At 38.2% G+C, this 19,293-nt stretch overlaps 1 protein-coding gene across 3 annotated transcripts in view; it reads left to right on the plus strand.

Moving 5' to 3' along the window:
- The window catches only part of arb2a (ARB2 cotranscriptional regulator A), a 264,254-nt gene that overhangs the window by 116,079 nt on the left and 128,882 nt on the right, over window positions 1-19,293 (plus strand). For all 3 annotated transcript variants that reach the window (XM_067438216.1, XM_067438214.1, XM_067438215.1), the window contains exon 7: window positions 7,324-7,539. In XM_067438216.1, the coding sequence (XP_067294317.1) occupies window positions 7,324-7,539 (216 nt within the window). The remainder of the gene's footprint in view (window positions 1-7,323; window positions 7,540-19,293) is intronic.

The raw sequence follows: 19,293 nt of genomic DNA on the forward strand, positions 1-19,293 counted from the left end.
CAGGTCATTGAATCTTTGATTCAACCGATTCATTCAAACACTGAATCATTCATTTTAATACACTATTGCTGTGAGATGCGTGGTTCTGATGTGGAAATATGATCTGATCTTGGAAATATTTTCGCTGCTGTAATAGAACAAAAGCAGTTTATATTGCATCTAAAATGTAAGTGACTAATTTTAATTAATTGTTTATGGAACTGTCATGAAATCAGTGTCACATTTTCAGTCGTGATGGTATTGAGGAAAACAGCACTCTTGGCTGTGTCATGTGATGTTTTTTAACTGTATTATACGTTATCAAATATAAAAACCTTCACATTTTGAATATTTACTGCAGTATGTTACTGAGTTTCTCTGTACGAGCGGCTTTGGTTTGTTTCCATTTCTTCTCGGAGAGGCTGCGCGATTGTCAACAGCGCAACCGTCAGTTCATACATTAGCCTATTATTACCGGTATTATCCATTAATTATCCGAACAAACCTTAAACTCGAGCCCTAGCTGAAACTGATCAGAAAATGTAACGAAAATGTAACGAAACGTTGTAGAAATGTAGTGGAGTAGAAAGTAAAATATTTGCTGCAAAATGTAACAAAGTAAAAAGTATACACTATTGATTCTACTTAAGTAAAGTACATATACGTGAAAAATCTACTTAAGTAAAGTAACGAAGTATTTGTACTTCGTTACATTCCACCACTGCTTCTAGTTAATTTATAGTATCAACTAAACATGAATGAACTTAAGAAGGAATGTTGTTTCAAACTGCCGAAAGACATCAGTACACACCGTTTTTCAAGTTAAAGTCCACCGATGTTAATCTACGAACTCTCTTAACAGCTTTGTCGGACAAAAAATCGCGGATTGTGATTGGTCAGATCAATTGTAAATCAAACTGCCGGTCAAGGGTAAATTGAAAGCTTATTTATTTATAAAAAAATTAACTCTTATGAGCAGTGTATATATATATATATATATATATATATATATATATATATATATATATATATATATATATATATATATATATATATATATATATATACACACACTGAATCATTCACAAGACCTAGAAAATAGGATCCATTGTGATTTCATGCTGACTTTAAATGGTGTTATGCCAAGTTTCTCTACCTATATTAAAGTAAAAATGTATTACGTGTTTACTAAACATAACTATACTCTGTTTGTATATATGGCTCATCACTTAATGCTTTAGCAGATCAATACAGTCAAAGGTTGTGTATCTCAGTATTGTTGGTATTTAGTAGTTTGTCTGTCTGTAGGTCAGCATTGTTTTTTCTTGTAGTAAACGGTATTTTCCTTCTGCCACAGTCACTTCCTTCTGAGCGATTGACACGTTGCCCTCCTGTAAAAAGTTGACAAATGATTTCTGTAACATTTACTTACACAATCGATAGCTCTGACAAATTCCACCTGCACCATGATTAATGCTACACCACCCTGCTTGCCATCTCTCTCTCTCTCTCTCTCTCTCTCTCTCTCTCTCTCTCTCTCTCTCTCTCTCTCTCTCTCTCTCGCTCTCTCTCTCTCTCTCACTCTCTCACTCTCTCTCTCTCTCTCTCTCTCTCTCTCTCTCTCTCTCTTCCTCTCTCTCTCTCTCTCTCTCTCTCCTCTCTCTCTCTCCTCTCTCTCTCTCTCTCTCTCTGTCTCCCTTGCCCTCAAGGGGTTGCACAGGCTCACTGAAAGCAGATGTGTGTGTTTATATATGTGTGTGCGGGTGTGTGCGTGTGTCTTCGATCATGAGCGAGGTTTCCCAACATCTCTTTGATAAAGCCAAAGCCCCGAGCTGTAACTACAGTGTTGTAAACAGCGGGACAGCTTAATCACAGCCATGCGTCTCAGTCAGCTGTGCCGCTCAAAGCCTGGCTTATGTCTTTCCTCTTCCCCACTTCCACACGCAGTAATTTACTGTATGGATTTTAAAATCTCCAAAGATCTTATGCTTCACAGTCATTTAATGGACATTTACGAGGCCCTGAAAGTCCATCCAAAGAATATAACGCATGTAGTCGCAAGTCTGTCCATATATTTCCTGCTGTGTATCAGAGGTATGATGTATCCACATATATATATATATATATTAAGTTATTGTTATTAACCAAAAAATTTAATTCTGTCATTTTATCATTAATTACTCAGCTTCATATCGTTGCAAACCTGTAAGACCTTCGTTCGTCTTCATCTTGTTTTTGATGAAATCCGAGAGCTTTTTTAACCCCACATGGACAGCAACACAACCACCACTTTCAAGGCCCAGAAAGGTAGTTAAAACATTGGTAAAATAGTCCATGTGACTACAGTGGTTCAACCTTAGTTGTGAAGAAGTTGTGAAGCGTCGAGAATACTTTTCTATGCGCAAGGAAGCGTTGGAGACTTAATATTCATTTTGGGGTGAACTATCCCTTTAAGATGAGGAAGAACTTGTTAATATGGTGTTATATGGCATAGAGAAAGAGTTTAGCATTAGGTATCTGAAATGTCCATTTTATTATTAAAGTGTTAGTTCACCCAAAAATGAAAAATTAACGGTAGCCATTGACTTCTATATTATTATTTTTTTTTCCTGCTATGGAAGTCAATTGTTACCGCCAACTGTCTGGTTGCCGACGTTCATAATACCATCTTTTGTATTCAGCAGAAGAAAGAAATGTACACAGGTTTGGAACAACTTGATGGCGAGTAAATGATGACAGAATTTTCATTTTTGGGTGAACTTTCCCTTTAACCTGTTTGGGGTGCGTCCCATTTTGTATTCAAATAATGTTAAGATTGTCTGTGCTGTGCAAATATATACCGCTATATAAACAGTACAGCAAAAACTCTTCCCGCTGACAGCATACAATATATACCATCTTACTGCATAGCTCTATTGCTGTGTGCGTCGTCTCGTCCAATCAGGGAGGGGTATGTTTGTATAGAGGAGCAAAAGGAACTGTGGGGAGAAAGCGGTCTTAATCTCACGGAGAGAGAAAAAGAGAGAGGAGGTTTGTGTGTGGTATCTTGGAGAAAAGGATAATGGCCTCTTGCACGGTAGAAAAGAAGCCCATGTAGCGCCACTGACAGACAAGGTCACCCAGAACTGTGGGGCGGGGAGTAGAGGTGGCCTTGAAAGGCAGGCCTCAATCTCAGCCTCACAGGGCTCGGGTTTATAATACTGTATCCTGGATTTACATTCACCTAGAGGGGGCACACCATACCGGCCTGTAATGAAAGACTGTCATACGGACCCGCGCGCTAGTTGTATGTCGGTGCGTTTCTGTCTTCGTGAGGGTTATGCAAATGTTATTATTGTTATTACATTTGCTCGATAGGCTTAAGGGTGTAATTTTTTAGTTTTTGTAATCAAATCTTTTTTTTTTTTCAATTCCCATATCCATTGTGTGTGTGTGTGTGTGTTTGTAAATATGTGCCGACCCTCCTCAGATCATCTGCTCCCTCCACCAATCATCATGCGGCGTCCTTGATCCCTCTTCCTCTCCGATTGGCTGTGCTCCTCAGCCGTGGGCATTTCCATAGATGACATCCAATCCGAGTCCAGGGCGCGCAGACACAGGGGGCCAGGCCAAGGCCGCGCTGTAATGGAGAGTCTGTCCGTCGCTTTTAACACGGAGAGCTCACCTCCTCCCGCTTTGATCGCGCACGCACGCATTTTTACCATGTTAGCATGCTCTCGCTGGAGAATGTACTGCAAATACGTGTTGTTCTGCCAAGTATTTATAGACTCTTGTGCAAATGTATACATATAGCGCCTAGTCCTTCACATGCCGTTTTTATCTCACACACCCACAAACACGTTCTCTCCTTATGTTATCAACCGTGCTTTGTATCCGTCAAGTGTTATTCTCACCGCAGAGTCCAAAGCAATACACGCTTTAGTTCATCAGAGACCGAAAAGAGACAAAAAAGGGAGACACTCACATCAAAACCAAACAAAGGGTCGCAAATAGATAAAACACCGGGCTGTCCGTCAGAGGGTAGGATTATTAGCGACATCTCATTTCAGCCGTTCGGACTTAAAATCGAGTTTATTTGAGATGGGGTGATTTGGGGGACACAGCATTATTGCTGTACTCATCAATTACGCTCCTAACCGGATCAAACCGAACAGTCCGATTGCTGTTTGTATCAGTGCATGTGCAAATACGCTCTGGCATGAAGGTTTTCATGGTGATGGATCCTTTGTACCGTTTGTTTGGCTGCGTAGAAACGCTCTCAGTTCTTTAATCTCAAGCTCTATGCATTCCCTCACCCCATCTCAAATCAGCTTCTTAAAAGGTGAGCTGTTTTGTCATATAATTAAAACAACACTGACACAAAAAACCTGGGGAATTTTTGAGAATGTCACAGCAGTGTCACTCACAGCCCGGAGAGATCAAGTCATTGTTGTGTTATGCGCAAGAAGTCGGCTGGTCTGAGACAGCCGGACAAAAGAGCACTAAAGAGGCAGTCCAGCGGCGGGTTACGGGGGTCTGAGCCCCAGTGAGGGGCTGCGGTGACCTGCGCTGACCGCTGGCCCAGGGGCCAGACCCCGTCGCCACTTGCCCCTCGAGGAGGTGCTTGCCAGGGCAGGAGGGCATGGGAAGAGTCCGGGATACGGCAAATGCGCCGTAACAGAGAAAGAGAGGCTCTAGAGTCTTTCAGATAACAGGACGCACAATATTACGAAGTTTGAATACTAAACACAACAGAAAAATGCAGGAGCTATAAGAGCCGTAAGACTGTAATCCATCATCAAGTTGTATTCATATGTTTGTATGTAATTATAATGATTGCCGTTGGTTATTTTGTATAATTTATTTCATTACTGTTAAATGATAATTTTATATATTCCACTTATTATTTTTTATTAGTAGTAGTACATAGAAGTATTTTCTCTTCACTTAATTGTTTTAGGAATGTACTACTTGAATTGAGTTCAGACTCCATTCAAACTTTTTTAAAGATAATTTAATCTTTTTTTTAACTATTGTTGGTTAATTTTTTGCTGTTATTTTTTAAATAGCATCCCTAGGACCCACTTTATCTTTATAGTAGGTGGCCTTAACTACTATGTACTAACATTTATATTGATAATTTGATACAATGCACTTATTGTGTACATGCATGCTTTTACATTGTACTTATATTTAAAAAAAAATACCTGCATGTAATTATATCTGTAGTTAATTTCTGTAATTACTTTGATAGTTACACTGTTGTGACTTATCTTACACCTAACCCTTAAACTCACCCACACCACCACACCTGTCCCTAACGTTACCCGTATCCCAGCTCAATATCAGCAAAAGTGTTTTGCAGTACAATATAAACACATTGTACTTATTTTTATTTTATGCCACCTAATATAAAATGGAACCCATCCCTGTGTTAATTTTGGATGATGTTGGTGTAAATGAACACTTTAGATTTTACAATAAGGGTGAAAAATGCTGAAATCATGCTTTATTGCTGGACAATTATTTATTGATGTGGTAAATATTAGATCTGTGGCGTTGCACGAACCTAAGTTCAAAGCGAAACTCAGTCTAGTCAACTTATGCAAACTATTCTATAACATTCCCCTTAATGACATTATTATTTCAAAACAAAACATAAGAATGGACAACAGACAGTTTGTTTGTCTTATCAAGGCACGCTCTCTTATTCTCAGTCATTTATCCTACCTGCCACCAGTGGGCAGTGGCACCGAGCTCCACTCAGCCTCCCTCACCACACAGTCTCACCACAACACCACACTAAGAGCCGGCCGACATCACTTTAATGACACCAGTCTTCCAGACAGAAACAACTTGCTACAAATTTCAACCCCACGTCTGGTCAGTTCAGACGAACACTGATAAACATCACCTCTACTTTTACACACCACAGGCTGTCTGGCTTAATTTTTTATTTTATTTTTAAAAAAAGGAAAAAAAAAGGCAGAATGAAAAATCAGCAGAAATGAATTACGCTGGCTGTAGTTTTATAATTTAATGATCACATGGATTTTGTGTTGAACGTTTAATATGCATGCATTTTAGTTTGTTTAATATTTAACTGTAAATTAAATTATGTTTCTAAAATGTATTCAAAAGTGTAAATGAGCACATATTAATCTTATATTATTGTTTCTGGATTAGTTATTAGTTGTATTAGTGAAGTGCTGGCGTGAGCTTGTTTGCATTGATTAGATGTGGAAATGCTTGCTTTGCAGTCCATCATGTGAAATTATTATAATTGTTTGCTATTGACAGAAGCTTAATTTTTAATTAGCTGTTTTGAAAACTACACCTTTGTTTCTCTGTTGATGCAAATAGTTTGAAGCGCTAATGTTAGTTTGTCATATGTCAGAAGATTTCTGTTTCATTGCTGAAAAATTGTGTTGATTGGATACCTTTTATTATGACTGTTGTATGATTAAATGCAGTGCTGTGTAAAGAAAATACTATTTATATTTTAGCACAAGTTTAATAAATAATAATATATAATTCGATTTTATTAGTATTATAATTTATTCTTTGAGTTGTTAAAACATGTGTTCCTCTTATTGTCAAAGAAGTTGTATTCGTAAGCACCATTCATATTTTTCATCCGCAGGGGATCAGAATTCACTTTGAGCCATCCGGGAGAAACTTTGCTTTTGTGATTCTCTTCCGGCGGGAGTTTGGCTGTGTATTGTGCATTTATTTAGAGATGGGCAATAAAACAAGCGACAATCTTGCCTTATCTCCAAATGGACACTTTTAATACCACTGAGACACTGATACCGTTGATACTCATTTTATTCCGTTTCTGCTTATTGTGTTGTTTCTGTGATGTATAAAAGAATTCATTTAATGTAGAGTTTATTCAGGAGTGTTATGTTAAAGTTTTGATTAATTAAAATTACACCTGCATCTAAACGATTGTAATTTTAACTTGAATAGCATGTACAGTTAGAACATAACAGAACTCATCATATATTCCACAATCAATTAGGAAAGCCGGATTTATTTTTTTCTAAATGCAACTCGGTAGCAGTATTCCTTTTAATGCTGAATGTCAGCGCAGCAACTGAAGCTGAAGCCGAATTTGAGCTCACATGAAAGCAACACTGACCTCCGTTCGCATTGAGAGCCGCTCTAATCCCTCTCCCAATAGTTCACTCCTCTACTGCATGCCACACAATGCCGTGACTCACAGCGCTGGCATACATGCCTCTCCCCGGACACCTTGCTTTATTATGAAGGGCCGGTTTGTTTTGGCAACTCAAGTACAATCAGAAAGAGCACTGGAGCCTGTTTATTTGTTTATTCATTTGTATGTGTTTTGTCTCTCAGGAGGGCTACGGGGTGATTGTGCTGAACCCCAACGAGAACTCTCTGGAGGTGGAGAAGGTTCCAGATCCAGCCAAGAAATCGTCCCCGGATGCCTCCGATGAGCCTGCTGAAAAGAGAGAGAGGAAGGAAGAGCGGGAGAGCAAGAAAAAGAAGGACTTTTATGAGAAGTATCGCAACCCACAGAAGGAAAGAGAGATGGAGCACACCCCGATACGAGTGAGTGGCTGAGGAAGGATGATGGGTATGGAGAGAGAGAAAGGAATATGGGGTGAAATAGAGGGTGAGAGGGGGTTTTAGGCAGCTGAGTGAGTGGCCCACACATGTGCGGTCAGGAGGCTGTGGAGGGTTTGAATGCCGTCCAGATTTTTCATCTCGCTTTCACTGTTTTGTAAAAACCAAGCGAAATTGCCTGATGAGCGCTGTTTTTGCCTCTTGATGCAATGCCTACCAACGTGCTTGTCCATTTATTTTATTTTTTTTCTCAGTCATGAGCCAATAGGAGGAGGGCATTCTCATTCTAGAGAGCATCTGATTGGACTAAAATCTATGTAGGGCAGGATGAGTTATCAATATAATTGCTCTGTTTTCCCAGAAGAGAATTAACTTGCATTGTAAATATGAATATCAGCTAGAAGTGAATTTTGTCGACATTTCAAGTCGCCATAAAACTTTTAGTGTTATAGATCTTTTCTTCCATTTTTGACACATATCCGAGTGTAAAAAAACAAAACAAAAAAGATACAAATTGTAGGATGGTTGATCAAATGGTCATGAATCAGCAGATTGATTCATGATTCGGATCGCGTGTCATAGGCTGCATTTACAATGCAGGTCTTGATGCACAATTCCGATTTGGTGACTATATCCGATTTTTTTGACGACCCGCTTACATCTTCTTTTCAAAAGCGGCCCGTATCCGATATTTGCATTTACACTGTACACTGGCAAAACAGCCGAAGACGTTCTTAACCGGTGAAAGGAAGTAAAACAGCGCGATATGCGATGGACGCAGACAAAACGATTGTACAATGTTTTGGTGTCTGCACTGTTTCACACATCCTTAAAGGTCGGCAAAACATGTATCTCGCGTAAGGCGGAGAAAAAGAGGAGAGCCCTTGACAGGGTTGCCAGGTTTTCATAACAAAACCCATCCAATTGCAACTCAAAACTGTGTTAAAGTAGCCCAATGCCGCATGAAAACCGCAGACTTGGCAACACTAGATCGCAGTTTGTTTCCACCTGAGTTGACGTCATTCGCCTCCGTCCTTTTTTCAATGACTTATGACTCACATTTACTGGGGAATATCTGATTGACCGCTTACATGGCAGACCCAAATGCACGCATCCGAATCATATCGGATTTATTACCACATATGAGTGAGGCCTGAATCCGATCTGAGGATTTTTTTTACTGCTTACATGTTCACATGTCAGATCCGATCTGTGCCACATGAGAGGAAAAAATTGGAATTGGGTCACTTGAACCATGCAGTGTAAATGGGGCCAAACTGGCAAACTGCTGAAATCACGTGACATTGGCGATCCGAATCATGAACTAAGCTGATTCATAACCGTTTTAATCTTTATTTGAGGTTTGAAAACACACGGAAGAGAAGACAATGCTGAATAAAGCCGTAGTTTTTGTTATTTTTGGACCAAAATGTATTTTCGATGCTTCAAGAGATTCTAATTAACTAACTGATGTCACATATGGACTACTTTGATGATGTTTTTATTACTTTGCTGGACATGGACGGTATAGTGTGCATACACTTAGATACGCTCTCAGACTAAATATAAAATATCTTAAACTGTGTTCCGAAGATGAACAGAGGTCTTGCGCGTGTGGAACGACATTAGGGTAATTAATAACAAATTTCATTTTTGGGTGAACTAACCCTTTAACAGTACACTGAGTTGTTAGATTTTGGTTAAAAAATTAAAACTGGTCTTAAAAAAATATGCATGGATGAGTCATTTGCAGTAAAATCAATAACATGAATTTAGAAAATAGCATGAATTTTCATTTCATGTCATTGTTTCATGTATACAGATGACCTTTAAGCTAACAGACAACAAGCCACCAATCTCCAAGTTTAATTCCATGGCATCTTAGCGTGGACAGACAGAAGATATATACACAATTTTTGTGTGTACACCATTCACACCACAGATAGTAAATCCTAAATCAAATAAATAAATAATGTATCACCCAAAACCATGAGGCAACAAGATGAAAGAAGGAAGCATCAATTGGAAAAATTGTCTCCCGAAAGTTAGCGCTTTGTTTTATCACCATTTGACGGCCACGTCACATATCGTCACACTCCTTGTGCTGTCATTTACTGTCGTTGACTCAGTAGCGGTGTGTGAGCTGTCAACACACTTCTGAGGCTACCTTCACACACACACGCACACACACACGGCACGTTGAGGTATAATTATCTGCGCTATTAGCATGAAGTCAGCTTTAAAACCGTCATACCTCTCACTTTCCCTCTCTTTGTAAACAAATTCTCTTAACTACTCTCTTTTTTATTACCATACACTAACCCTGACACCTAACATTCCTTAATAAAATCTCACTGAGGGCAGGATTATGTGGTGTTGCCCAGATGAAGTTGTTTTTTTAACACACACACACAGTCAGTAAGAGAAAAAAAAAATCTATGAAATAGCCATCAGTGAGTGTGAATGTGAGATTTCAACACCTCGTCCATTTCTGAGGCGTTTCATCAGTGTTGGTGTGGTGAATAGAGGAAGTTGCTCTCCAGGCTGCTGTGTATAATGGAAAAAACTCACTGTCAATATCTATAAGAGCCTGGCTACGCTGACATCTTCATGCGGCAATGTGTGTTTATGAGTAAATGATAGAGAAAAAGCGTTTGTACGTCTCCAATTGGAGCTGCATTACCCTGAAGAGGAGGAAGGGAAGAACTCGTATTAATGTCTTAATAAATATTTCAGCTGGGATAGTTTGGGATTCATATAATGAGAAGACTTAGCATCTCTCTCTCTCTTTCCTCCTGAACTCCAGTCTAGCAGTGCGTGATTGTTAGTCCAGTTCTGCTGGATGGCCTTGCAGTATTCTGCACTCTGACGTCTGCCCGCCTTCCACTCGGCCGCATTATGCAGCTCCAGACCGGAGCGAGCTGCACCAGCACAAGGACGCGCGCTGATGACTGTGTCTCTCTGACTTATATGTGTGCTTGTGAATTCCTGCAGGGAACATTGAAATACTGTTTCCAAATGGAAACGCACGAAAGGTGGAAAAGCCGTTTTGTTTTGAACTGCAGGAAAATATTAAAGGGGCTCTGTTGAGATGATTCCAGGCTTTAGTTTATGTGTTTTGCTAGCTTGTTTAGTTTTTATATAACTAATATCCCGCAGCACATTTTCAGTGGCTAAATGGCAGCGTAATGATTCAGCGCTCTGATTTAATTTTCTTTGTATACTTTGAGATCATGTATGTTTGTTAAGGGTTTATGTGTATAGTTCTTAAGTGATTGTAGTTGCATAACAATCATATTGATATGTTGGAAAGACCACCATTACATTGGAAATACTTTCATAACATTTGCAAACATTATTAGTGTTGGTAGTTAAGGCAAATATTGCTATCAATGGTTCTAATAATATGTATTGTTTTAATGTTTTTCAAATCCCTTATCCCTAAGTATTAAAAATATTTAGACCAAAGAAAGACACAAGAATGATTATCAAAAAGTTTTTAGCGACCACATAGCTATTCTTCATAAAATGAATATAATATAATATAATATAATATAATATAATATAATATAATATAATATAATATAATATAATATAATATAATATAATATAATATAATATAATATAATATAAAAAATGTATATAATATAATATAATATAATATAATATTGCTTTTCAGATCATTTAATGTAAATTAATTTATGTTTGTCTAGACATGTAAGGATAGTTTTGTTAAGAAGTGTTTCAATATTACTTATTAATGTTGTTTTGTGACTTGAACCAATATTACAAGTACTTTCAACAAATCTGACATTACAAACTATTTTTGGTAGCATGTTTTTGGTAACTATTAACTATCATTAACTAACAATGAGCAATTTAGTTAGTTAGTTAGTTAGTTAGTTAGTTAGTTAGTTAGTTAGTTAGTTAGTTAGTTAGTTAGTTAGTTGGTTGGTTGGTTGGTTGGTTGGTTGGTTGGTTGGTTGGTTAATTATCATTAGTTAATTAAAAAACTTTTAAACTTGTCATTGTTAGTTCATCTTAACTCAAGTAATATTAAGAGATACAACTTAATAATAAAATAAACATTTACTAAGATTATTAAAACACTTTAGAATTATTTTACATAGTTAATTCATATGCTAGAATTACCCGATTTATTTATTTATTTAATTCCTTATTAAGTAACGGAATGTGTTAAGCTGCTAATTTATAAATATATATATATATATATATATATATATATATATATATATATATATATATATATATATATATATATATATATATATATATATATATATATTTATTTATTTATATAATATAACATATAAACATATAATATATTTAAAATATAAGCCTTAATATTTGCTTAGGTAGTAGCTCATTGTATTCATTGGCTTTTTTCAGTAAGGTACAGTGTTCGGACGAATGTGACGCAAGCATCATACAACCCCATTTCAATTTTTGATAAGTAGCACTGCAGCTCTTTTGCAGATGATTTGGTAGTACAGTACAATAGCATTGGTCCAATCAGATTACAGATCACATCCCTCTATGCGAGTCTACTCAAATCTGTTTTTTGATGAATCTGTAACTGCACTGATGTCCAGGTACATCAGCGTGTGTGCTCGTCTGTATTTGTGTGTGTTTTCTCCTCCTCTCCACCCATCCTCTCAAGCCCTAGAGTAGGAGGCGGGTCACAGCGAGTCCCATTCTCCTAAAGTTTTTAATCTTTTATAGTGGCATTGTACGCGACTGAACCTCCTCTCCTCCCCTCCTTGACTCCCCGTAGAGCACTAGACCACCTGCACGTCGCTCCGGCCGGGCCCTGCAGCTCCAGGCTTTGGTTGCGCTGAGTTGATTAATACACTTCCTTACCCCCATTAAGGAGCCCTTAACTGCCTTTAGCACTCTTACTTTTTAGCACCCCTCGGGTTGTGAGCCCCCAACCCTGCCTAATCTCCCCGCAATCTTACAGATCACAGCCCCATCGGCCCACGTCTGGTGACGCCGAAGAAGAGGGGTGGACATGAGAACCGGGGGGCCGAAATAGTGGGGGTGGCATACAAAGTTTTTTTGGGAGTTCACTTTACTCTGAATTTGAGGCCTAATCCAGTTACCTATTTTCTGTCAGCCAAGCGGAGGAATAGCAAGAACAAAACCCACATTCAGAGCTTAAGAAGCTTCCAAAGATTTCATTCAGGCCTGAGCGGTCCCGGCTTAGGGCCCCAGCCCCAAGGGGAAAAGAGCAAGTGGACAAAAAGCCCAGTGCGCTCAGCCTTTCTCTAAAGCACCACTTATTTTTGTAAATGACTAGAATCCTTCTCCTAACACTTTTTTTCCCCCCTCACATTTCTTATTGTTGCTTTTTTTGTAAAACGTTCAAGGCGCGAGAGAAAGGGAGAGCACTTCGTCAAACATTCAGACGCAGCAGCTTGTGGGAGGTGTTTTTCTTTTCATTTCTTGCTCTTTCCATCTCTCCGTTTATTCTTTTCTTAAGTGCCTGCAGAACTTTAAGTGTCAGATCCTTGTGGAGATGGCATGAGTTTATTGAACGCTCGAGAACGCCATGGCTTTCATACACCATGTACGCTATGACCTAACACGAGAAAAAAATAAAACATCCATTGACACTAGGCCTCAGCTTTACATTGTTTTGCAACACACAGTTCTGCCTCTTGTTGCATTTACCGTGAAATGATTTCCTGTAACTTATAAGTGTTGGATCTGTTAGCTTGCAAATAATCTGGAAATGAAAAGGATGGCCTTTATAGTTGTGATTGAAATGTCCTGGGTTGACTTAATCCAGCACAACACATAAGCACTAACATAACTGTGTAACTCATTCATGCAACATGTGTACGTGTAGTTTACACAGAAATGTGTTCTGCTCATGCTCATGTGTTTTTTTTCTTTATTTATTATTTATTTACATCAAATTGTTCTTTGATGGAGCACATTCCTGGTCATTAGCATACTATACAGTCAAATATTTTCATATAAGGGCTTTTCAAACACCCTAAGTATTTAAGACATATTGTATTGTAGGGTTATTTGTCAATGGTAGTTTATTCCTGTAATGGCAAGGGCGACTTTTCAGCAGTCTTCATTGTCACATGATCTTTCAGAAAGCATTCTAATATGATGATTTGGTGCTCAAGAAACATTTTTTTATTAATATCAATGTTTAAAACAGTTGTGTTGCTTAAAGGAACTGTATGTAAGAAATGTTTTTCGAATTAATCATAAAATGGCCCTGATATGTCACTAGACATTAAGAAATCATGTTCATTCTAAATACGTATATCACTGACAACAGTAGTGCGGGCAGGATATTGTCATTTAAAAGTTGTTGTTGCAGTCCTCAACTGATGTTGATGTTGACATGTTGTGTTTTCGCCCTCCGCCTATCGACTAATCACGAAGTCAGTAGTGTTTCAGCATCTGGGTTGCCAGATCTGCTCCTTTTACCACGGCTGCAGCTACAAACGTTCCTGCTGGATCCTGCAGCATATCTGGCAACCTCAAGTCAGGGGGGAGGGGGAGAGGATCATTATCCCCATAATGATTGCAGTGCCAGTTTTGGCCACAATCTTACATACACTCCCTTTAATATAATGTGAAAACAGTGTTCTTTGATGAATAGAAAGCTAACAAAAAAACTATTTGAAACATTGTACAAATGTTTTTACTTTAACTTTTCTACTATTTGATGCATCCGAGCTAAATAAAAGTATTAATTTCACAAAAACAAAACAAAAACAAACGTACTGAACCCAAACTTTTTTAACAGTAGTGTATCATTTTGCATTAATGCATTCATGTTTTAAAGGCCTCAGGAGGTTTTTTTTCAAATACAAAAAATAGGCAGACTTTTACATTGTGTTTGTAAACCGGTTTTGTGCACAAATTGGCACACGTGTAGTGAAGGAGACCCATTGTGATTTGAAAACATTTTTGTGTAACCAACTACAACTTTTAGTAGTATGCAAAATAAATACCTCTCCAACTTTCCACAGTCAACATTTTGAACAAACTATGTTATACATATTGCATATGTTTATGAACAAGAGCATATTGTGTTGTCCCTAAAAGGTGCTCCAGAATCATATGAAGGTGTCACCGATGGGGCATTGATGGGACACAAACATCGGTTCAAGGGGTTACTGCTGGTGTTCCTACTTTGTGTACCTCTACTGCGTCCTTCGTCTCCACAGGAACGACATCCATTATTTATCCCTCGTCTTCTCTCTCCTGTTCCCCCGGGAACGAGAGGAATCCGTGTTTTGGAGATGTACTGTTTCCCAATGCCTGGCTCGTACAGTACATCCCTAACCTACATGTCTATTAGATATGGCCCCGGCGATTCGGAGATGTCAAGAGACTTGTATTACGGCTCGGGTTGTATCTGCCTCAGTCAGTGTTCCCGTAGTTCAGGGACACTTCTGGAGGTCCTCTGTGTGTATGTGAACTTTGGCCTTGAAGACCTTCCACATAACCCACATTGCCAACACAAGCGTGGTGACCGGACGTGCCTTAATTAAACTTCTGAACTGGCAATATGACCGCAGCAGAGGTCAGAATCACAGGCTACGAGGTTCTTTACGAGGGTCATCTGCTGTATTCCGTGAGTGTGTTTATTTATTTTGAGCTCCACTGACTTATGAGCTGGGGCATCTGTTAGCACAAGTATGTATGTATGTATATACTATATATATATATATATATATATATATATATATATATATATATATATATATATATATATATATATATATATATATATATATATATACACACATACATACATATATACATATACATACATACATACATATTTTGGCTGGCTTATCATTGTCATCATATATGGAGTATAAACATCTAACTAAATAAAGCATCAGTTGTGACAGTTGTTTTCTTTAGTAGTAGATGTTTTGTATGTATCTAATTTTGTTCGCCTGCATAACTTAAACCATTTAGGTTACTTGTAGTAACCTTTTATTTACTCAGCAAAACCAATTTTTACTCACATCTGGCATGTGCAGAGCGTTAGTTTTGGAACATTGTAACATATGATTTGTATAGACCTCTATTTATGTTTTACAAATTACAGAGTGATTTTGCATATTATGAAACCTATAAAACAATTATTGGCAAAGATGATTCAAGTGTGTGAGTTTGTACATGCATACAAATACATATATACAGAGAGAAAGAGAGAAACGAGAGGGAGAATGCGAATTGTATGTCTGAGGCAGCTGTCTCCGTGTGCCTGCATGTGCGTGTTGTCCTCTGTTATTTTTGCATATGAACTGCTTGTCAACCCTTGCCACCGTCTGAGATCTCCTCTCTCTGAAGCCGTGCATTGTAACCGCTCTCGGGGCGAATCCCGCTGTAGCGCCGCTCAGATGTCTGCTCCCAATCTTCCCGTTAGGTCAACCAAGAAACACATCCAATCTGCTGTCAGAAGCCAAACCAAGGGCCTTCACAGCGGGCCTTCACCACCAAACGACACACAAACCACTGTCTGTGCCTTCTTCCCCCTAACATCAATTAAAGCGAGGCAGTAATTTAATCTGACAATCACTGGCTTTGAGTGAGACAGGTTGAGATGTCACAGAGATGACCTTTCTGCCCAAATGCAGCCAAGAGCTGTCTTTTGCCTAGGCCTTTGTAGTTTGTTAATGAGATATTGATTTGAAACAATGCACTAGCAAATTTTGTCGAGATTAGCTCCATGCTAACAAGGTCACAGCGCTGCGACTGTACAGTCTCGTGTTTATCAGCACCATACCTCCACCTCCTTTATTTATGAAACCTCTTAGGGGGTCTGTACCCCCCCCCCCCCCCCCCCCCCACATGCCTTTTTAATTTCCTGTTTTCCCTAAGCATGTTGATATTCTGCCCACATCTTCCCCGTTGGCCTCGTTTGTCATCTTACTGGCTTTTGGTGGGCTTGCTAGTCGTTAATTACTTGTGATTTTCAAGTCATCTCCTTGGTTCATGTTCTCTTCCCCCTTTCCCCTCCGTTAGATATGAGGGCTCTCGCTGCGGTCACACTCTTTTCTGAAGGAGCACCTTGTCTGGAACTGGCCAGGTGTGGACGGCAAATCTGCAGGAAGTGAGTGCCAGTGCTCGTTTTGCCAGCCCGAGGCGTCTAGTGTTCCATGCATGCTAGCGGCGCTATCAGGAAGTCCACGCGCCGCCATGAAACCCAGTCTCTGCCTTATCCGAGTATACAAACCCAGCCCTCACACTGCCAACTTTCAAATCCCTCAGCATTATCGGCTTTCCCAGACTCCTATTTCTTACTATCAGTCCGCGGTCTCTGTAAACGCTAACCATGTGGAGCTAGCGAAAGGCTAACGGACGTTTGAGACACTTAATGTGAATCTCGGCAAACACCTGGAAACTAGGTCTACATTCTAATGGCTCCAGTGATAATACAAAACGCGCAATTACCTCCTTGGATTGTTTAACGTTTAATCATTTAACTAAATGAAAATAATCCCATGCCCTGCTGAAAAGGTACAACTGGTCATTGAAATGAGCCGAGGGGACTGTGTTTGCCCAGTGTTTCTAGAAAGATTTAAACCGTTAGTTCTAACTGTTTGGATGGGCTTTTTAAAGGTGATCTGTGGACCTGCAAAAAGGCAGCTATGAATTTGCCATCAAGTTAAATTAGTGGCTATTTGTAGATAACAGTGGTGTAGTTGAGGACAGCTTATTTGAGACCAAGACCAGAAGAGGACTGAGTCCGGGTCAAGGACTTGGACCAAAGGGATGTAAAATATGGTCATGCAGAATAAGGCATTAATTTGCCTTAAGTTTTAATAAACAGCCAATATCCTAGTAAATACTAATACATATCCTAGAAATATTCATGATTATAAGCAACTAGTTATATCAAATATACCCAATAGTGTAATAATTTTTCAGCCCTGATTCTAAAATTCTGGATTTTGGTGATACCATTCATTCATTCATTCATTCATTCATTCATTCATTCATTCATTCATTCATTCATTCATTCATTCATTCATTCATTCATTCATTCATTCATTCATTCATTCATTCATTCATTTATTTATTTTAATTTTTAATTTTATTTATTTTATTTTTAAGCAACATGCAGAATTTTTACTCGTTGTATGAAGTATTTTAGATATAGAATGGATGGTAAAGATATGAAAAGATATACACTCTCTGTCAAAAGTTTGCGTTCAGTACTTAATAAAAAAATAAATGAATATACTTTTATTCACCTAGGTTAACAGTAAAGTAAAGACTTTTACATTGGTACAAAGTATTTCTCTTTTATATAAATACTGTTCTTGTCTATTCATCAACATAATTAGTGAGACAATACAAATCAGTGTTTGAAATACTACAGGACGAGCGTTGGGATACACTGCTCTAAAATCCTTTGTCTGCATCATGTCCATATAGTGCATTGATAAATGTTGCTTTTTGTACTAATACATTTGTTTCATCGCTTTGAATCTGGTGTTATGAATTAATTTTAGGCAAGTGCCATTGTTCTGCCTTACTTATTCATTCCAGGGTTTTTGTAGTTCTATAGAGCCAACATGGATTGACAGGTGTAAAGTACAAATGAAGAATTTGTGTTACATAGAGTGAGTTTAATAGGTCTGGAGTTACAGGACACTCAGTTTTGAATCTTCATTTCATTACTTTTTTTATTTTTCTTCTAACTGCTGAAAATGAAATTTAGGGAGAGAAAGATATGCAGAAAGAATTTGTCATACTACAGAAAATGTGAGAATATCTCACAGATGCTGTGCTTATATCCTGTGTGCCAATTCAAGGGGTTTGCAGTGTGTGGGACACTGGGACACCTCCATATGACGTTGCTCAGATTGTGTGGAGCATCTCCAAGAAGAGAGTATAAAAAATATATGTAATTAAAGTGTGCTGTATTGAGAAAAAAAAAAAAAAATGAGAGAAAGACACTCAAATGCTGCTTTCCCACTGCTGGGTCAAATGGTTCTAAGAACAGTAAGCAATGGTTCCAGTTGTATTTCTGCTTGAGCCTGGTATGGCACGGTTATAAACCATTCTGGGCCCGGAATTGCCAACATGGTTGACTACCTGATTGGCACGGAATGGAAGCATTAATCAAAGAAAGCGATTTGGCCTGACGGTGGAAAAGTGCCTAAAACGTGTAAAGATGTCCATTTAAAGGTACAGTAAACAATTTCTGAGAAACATTGTTGATATTTGAAACCAACCTGACCAAATGCACCCTTCCCTTCATTGCTCCGCCCCCAAAATGCACAAATATGCAATGCAAGAGTGGATGTCCCTTCATCATAGCTGAAGCAAAGCAAAATAATGCTTCACAAAAAATAAAGCAAAGATAATAAACGAAAAAACAAAATTAATATACAGAACACAAGAGTACAGGTCCTTCTAAAAAAATGTGCATGTTGTGATAGTTCATTATTTTCCATAATGTAATGATAAAAATTAAACTTTCATATATTTTAGATTCATTGCACACCAACTGAAATATTTCAGGTCTTTTATTTTTTTAATACTGATGATTTTGGCATACAGCTCATGAAAACCCAAAAAATTTTCTCAAAAAAATTGCATATTTAATCCGACCAATAAAAGAAAAATGTTTTTAATACAAAAAAAAAGTCAACCTTTAAATAATTATGTTCAGTTATGCACTCAATACTTGGTCGGGAATCCTTTTGCATAAATGAC

This window comes from Pseudorasbora parva, chromosome 3, assembly GCF_024679245.1.
Source record: "Pseudorasbora parva isolate DD20220531a chromosome 3, ASM2467924v1, whole genome shotgun sequence".
Lineage (NCBI taxonomy): Eukaryota > Metazoa > Chordata > Actinopteri > Cypriniformes > Gobionidae > Pseudorasbora > Pseudorasbora parva.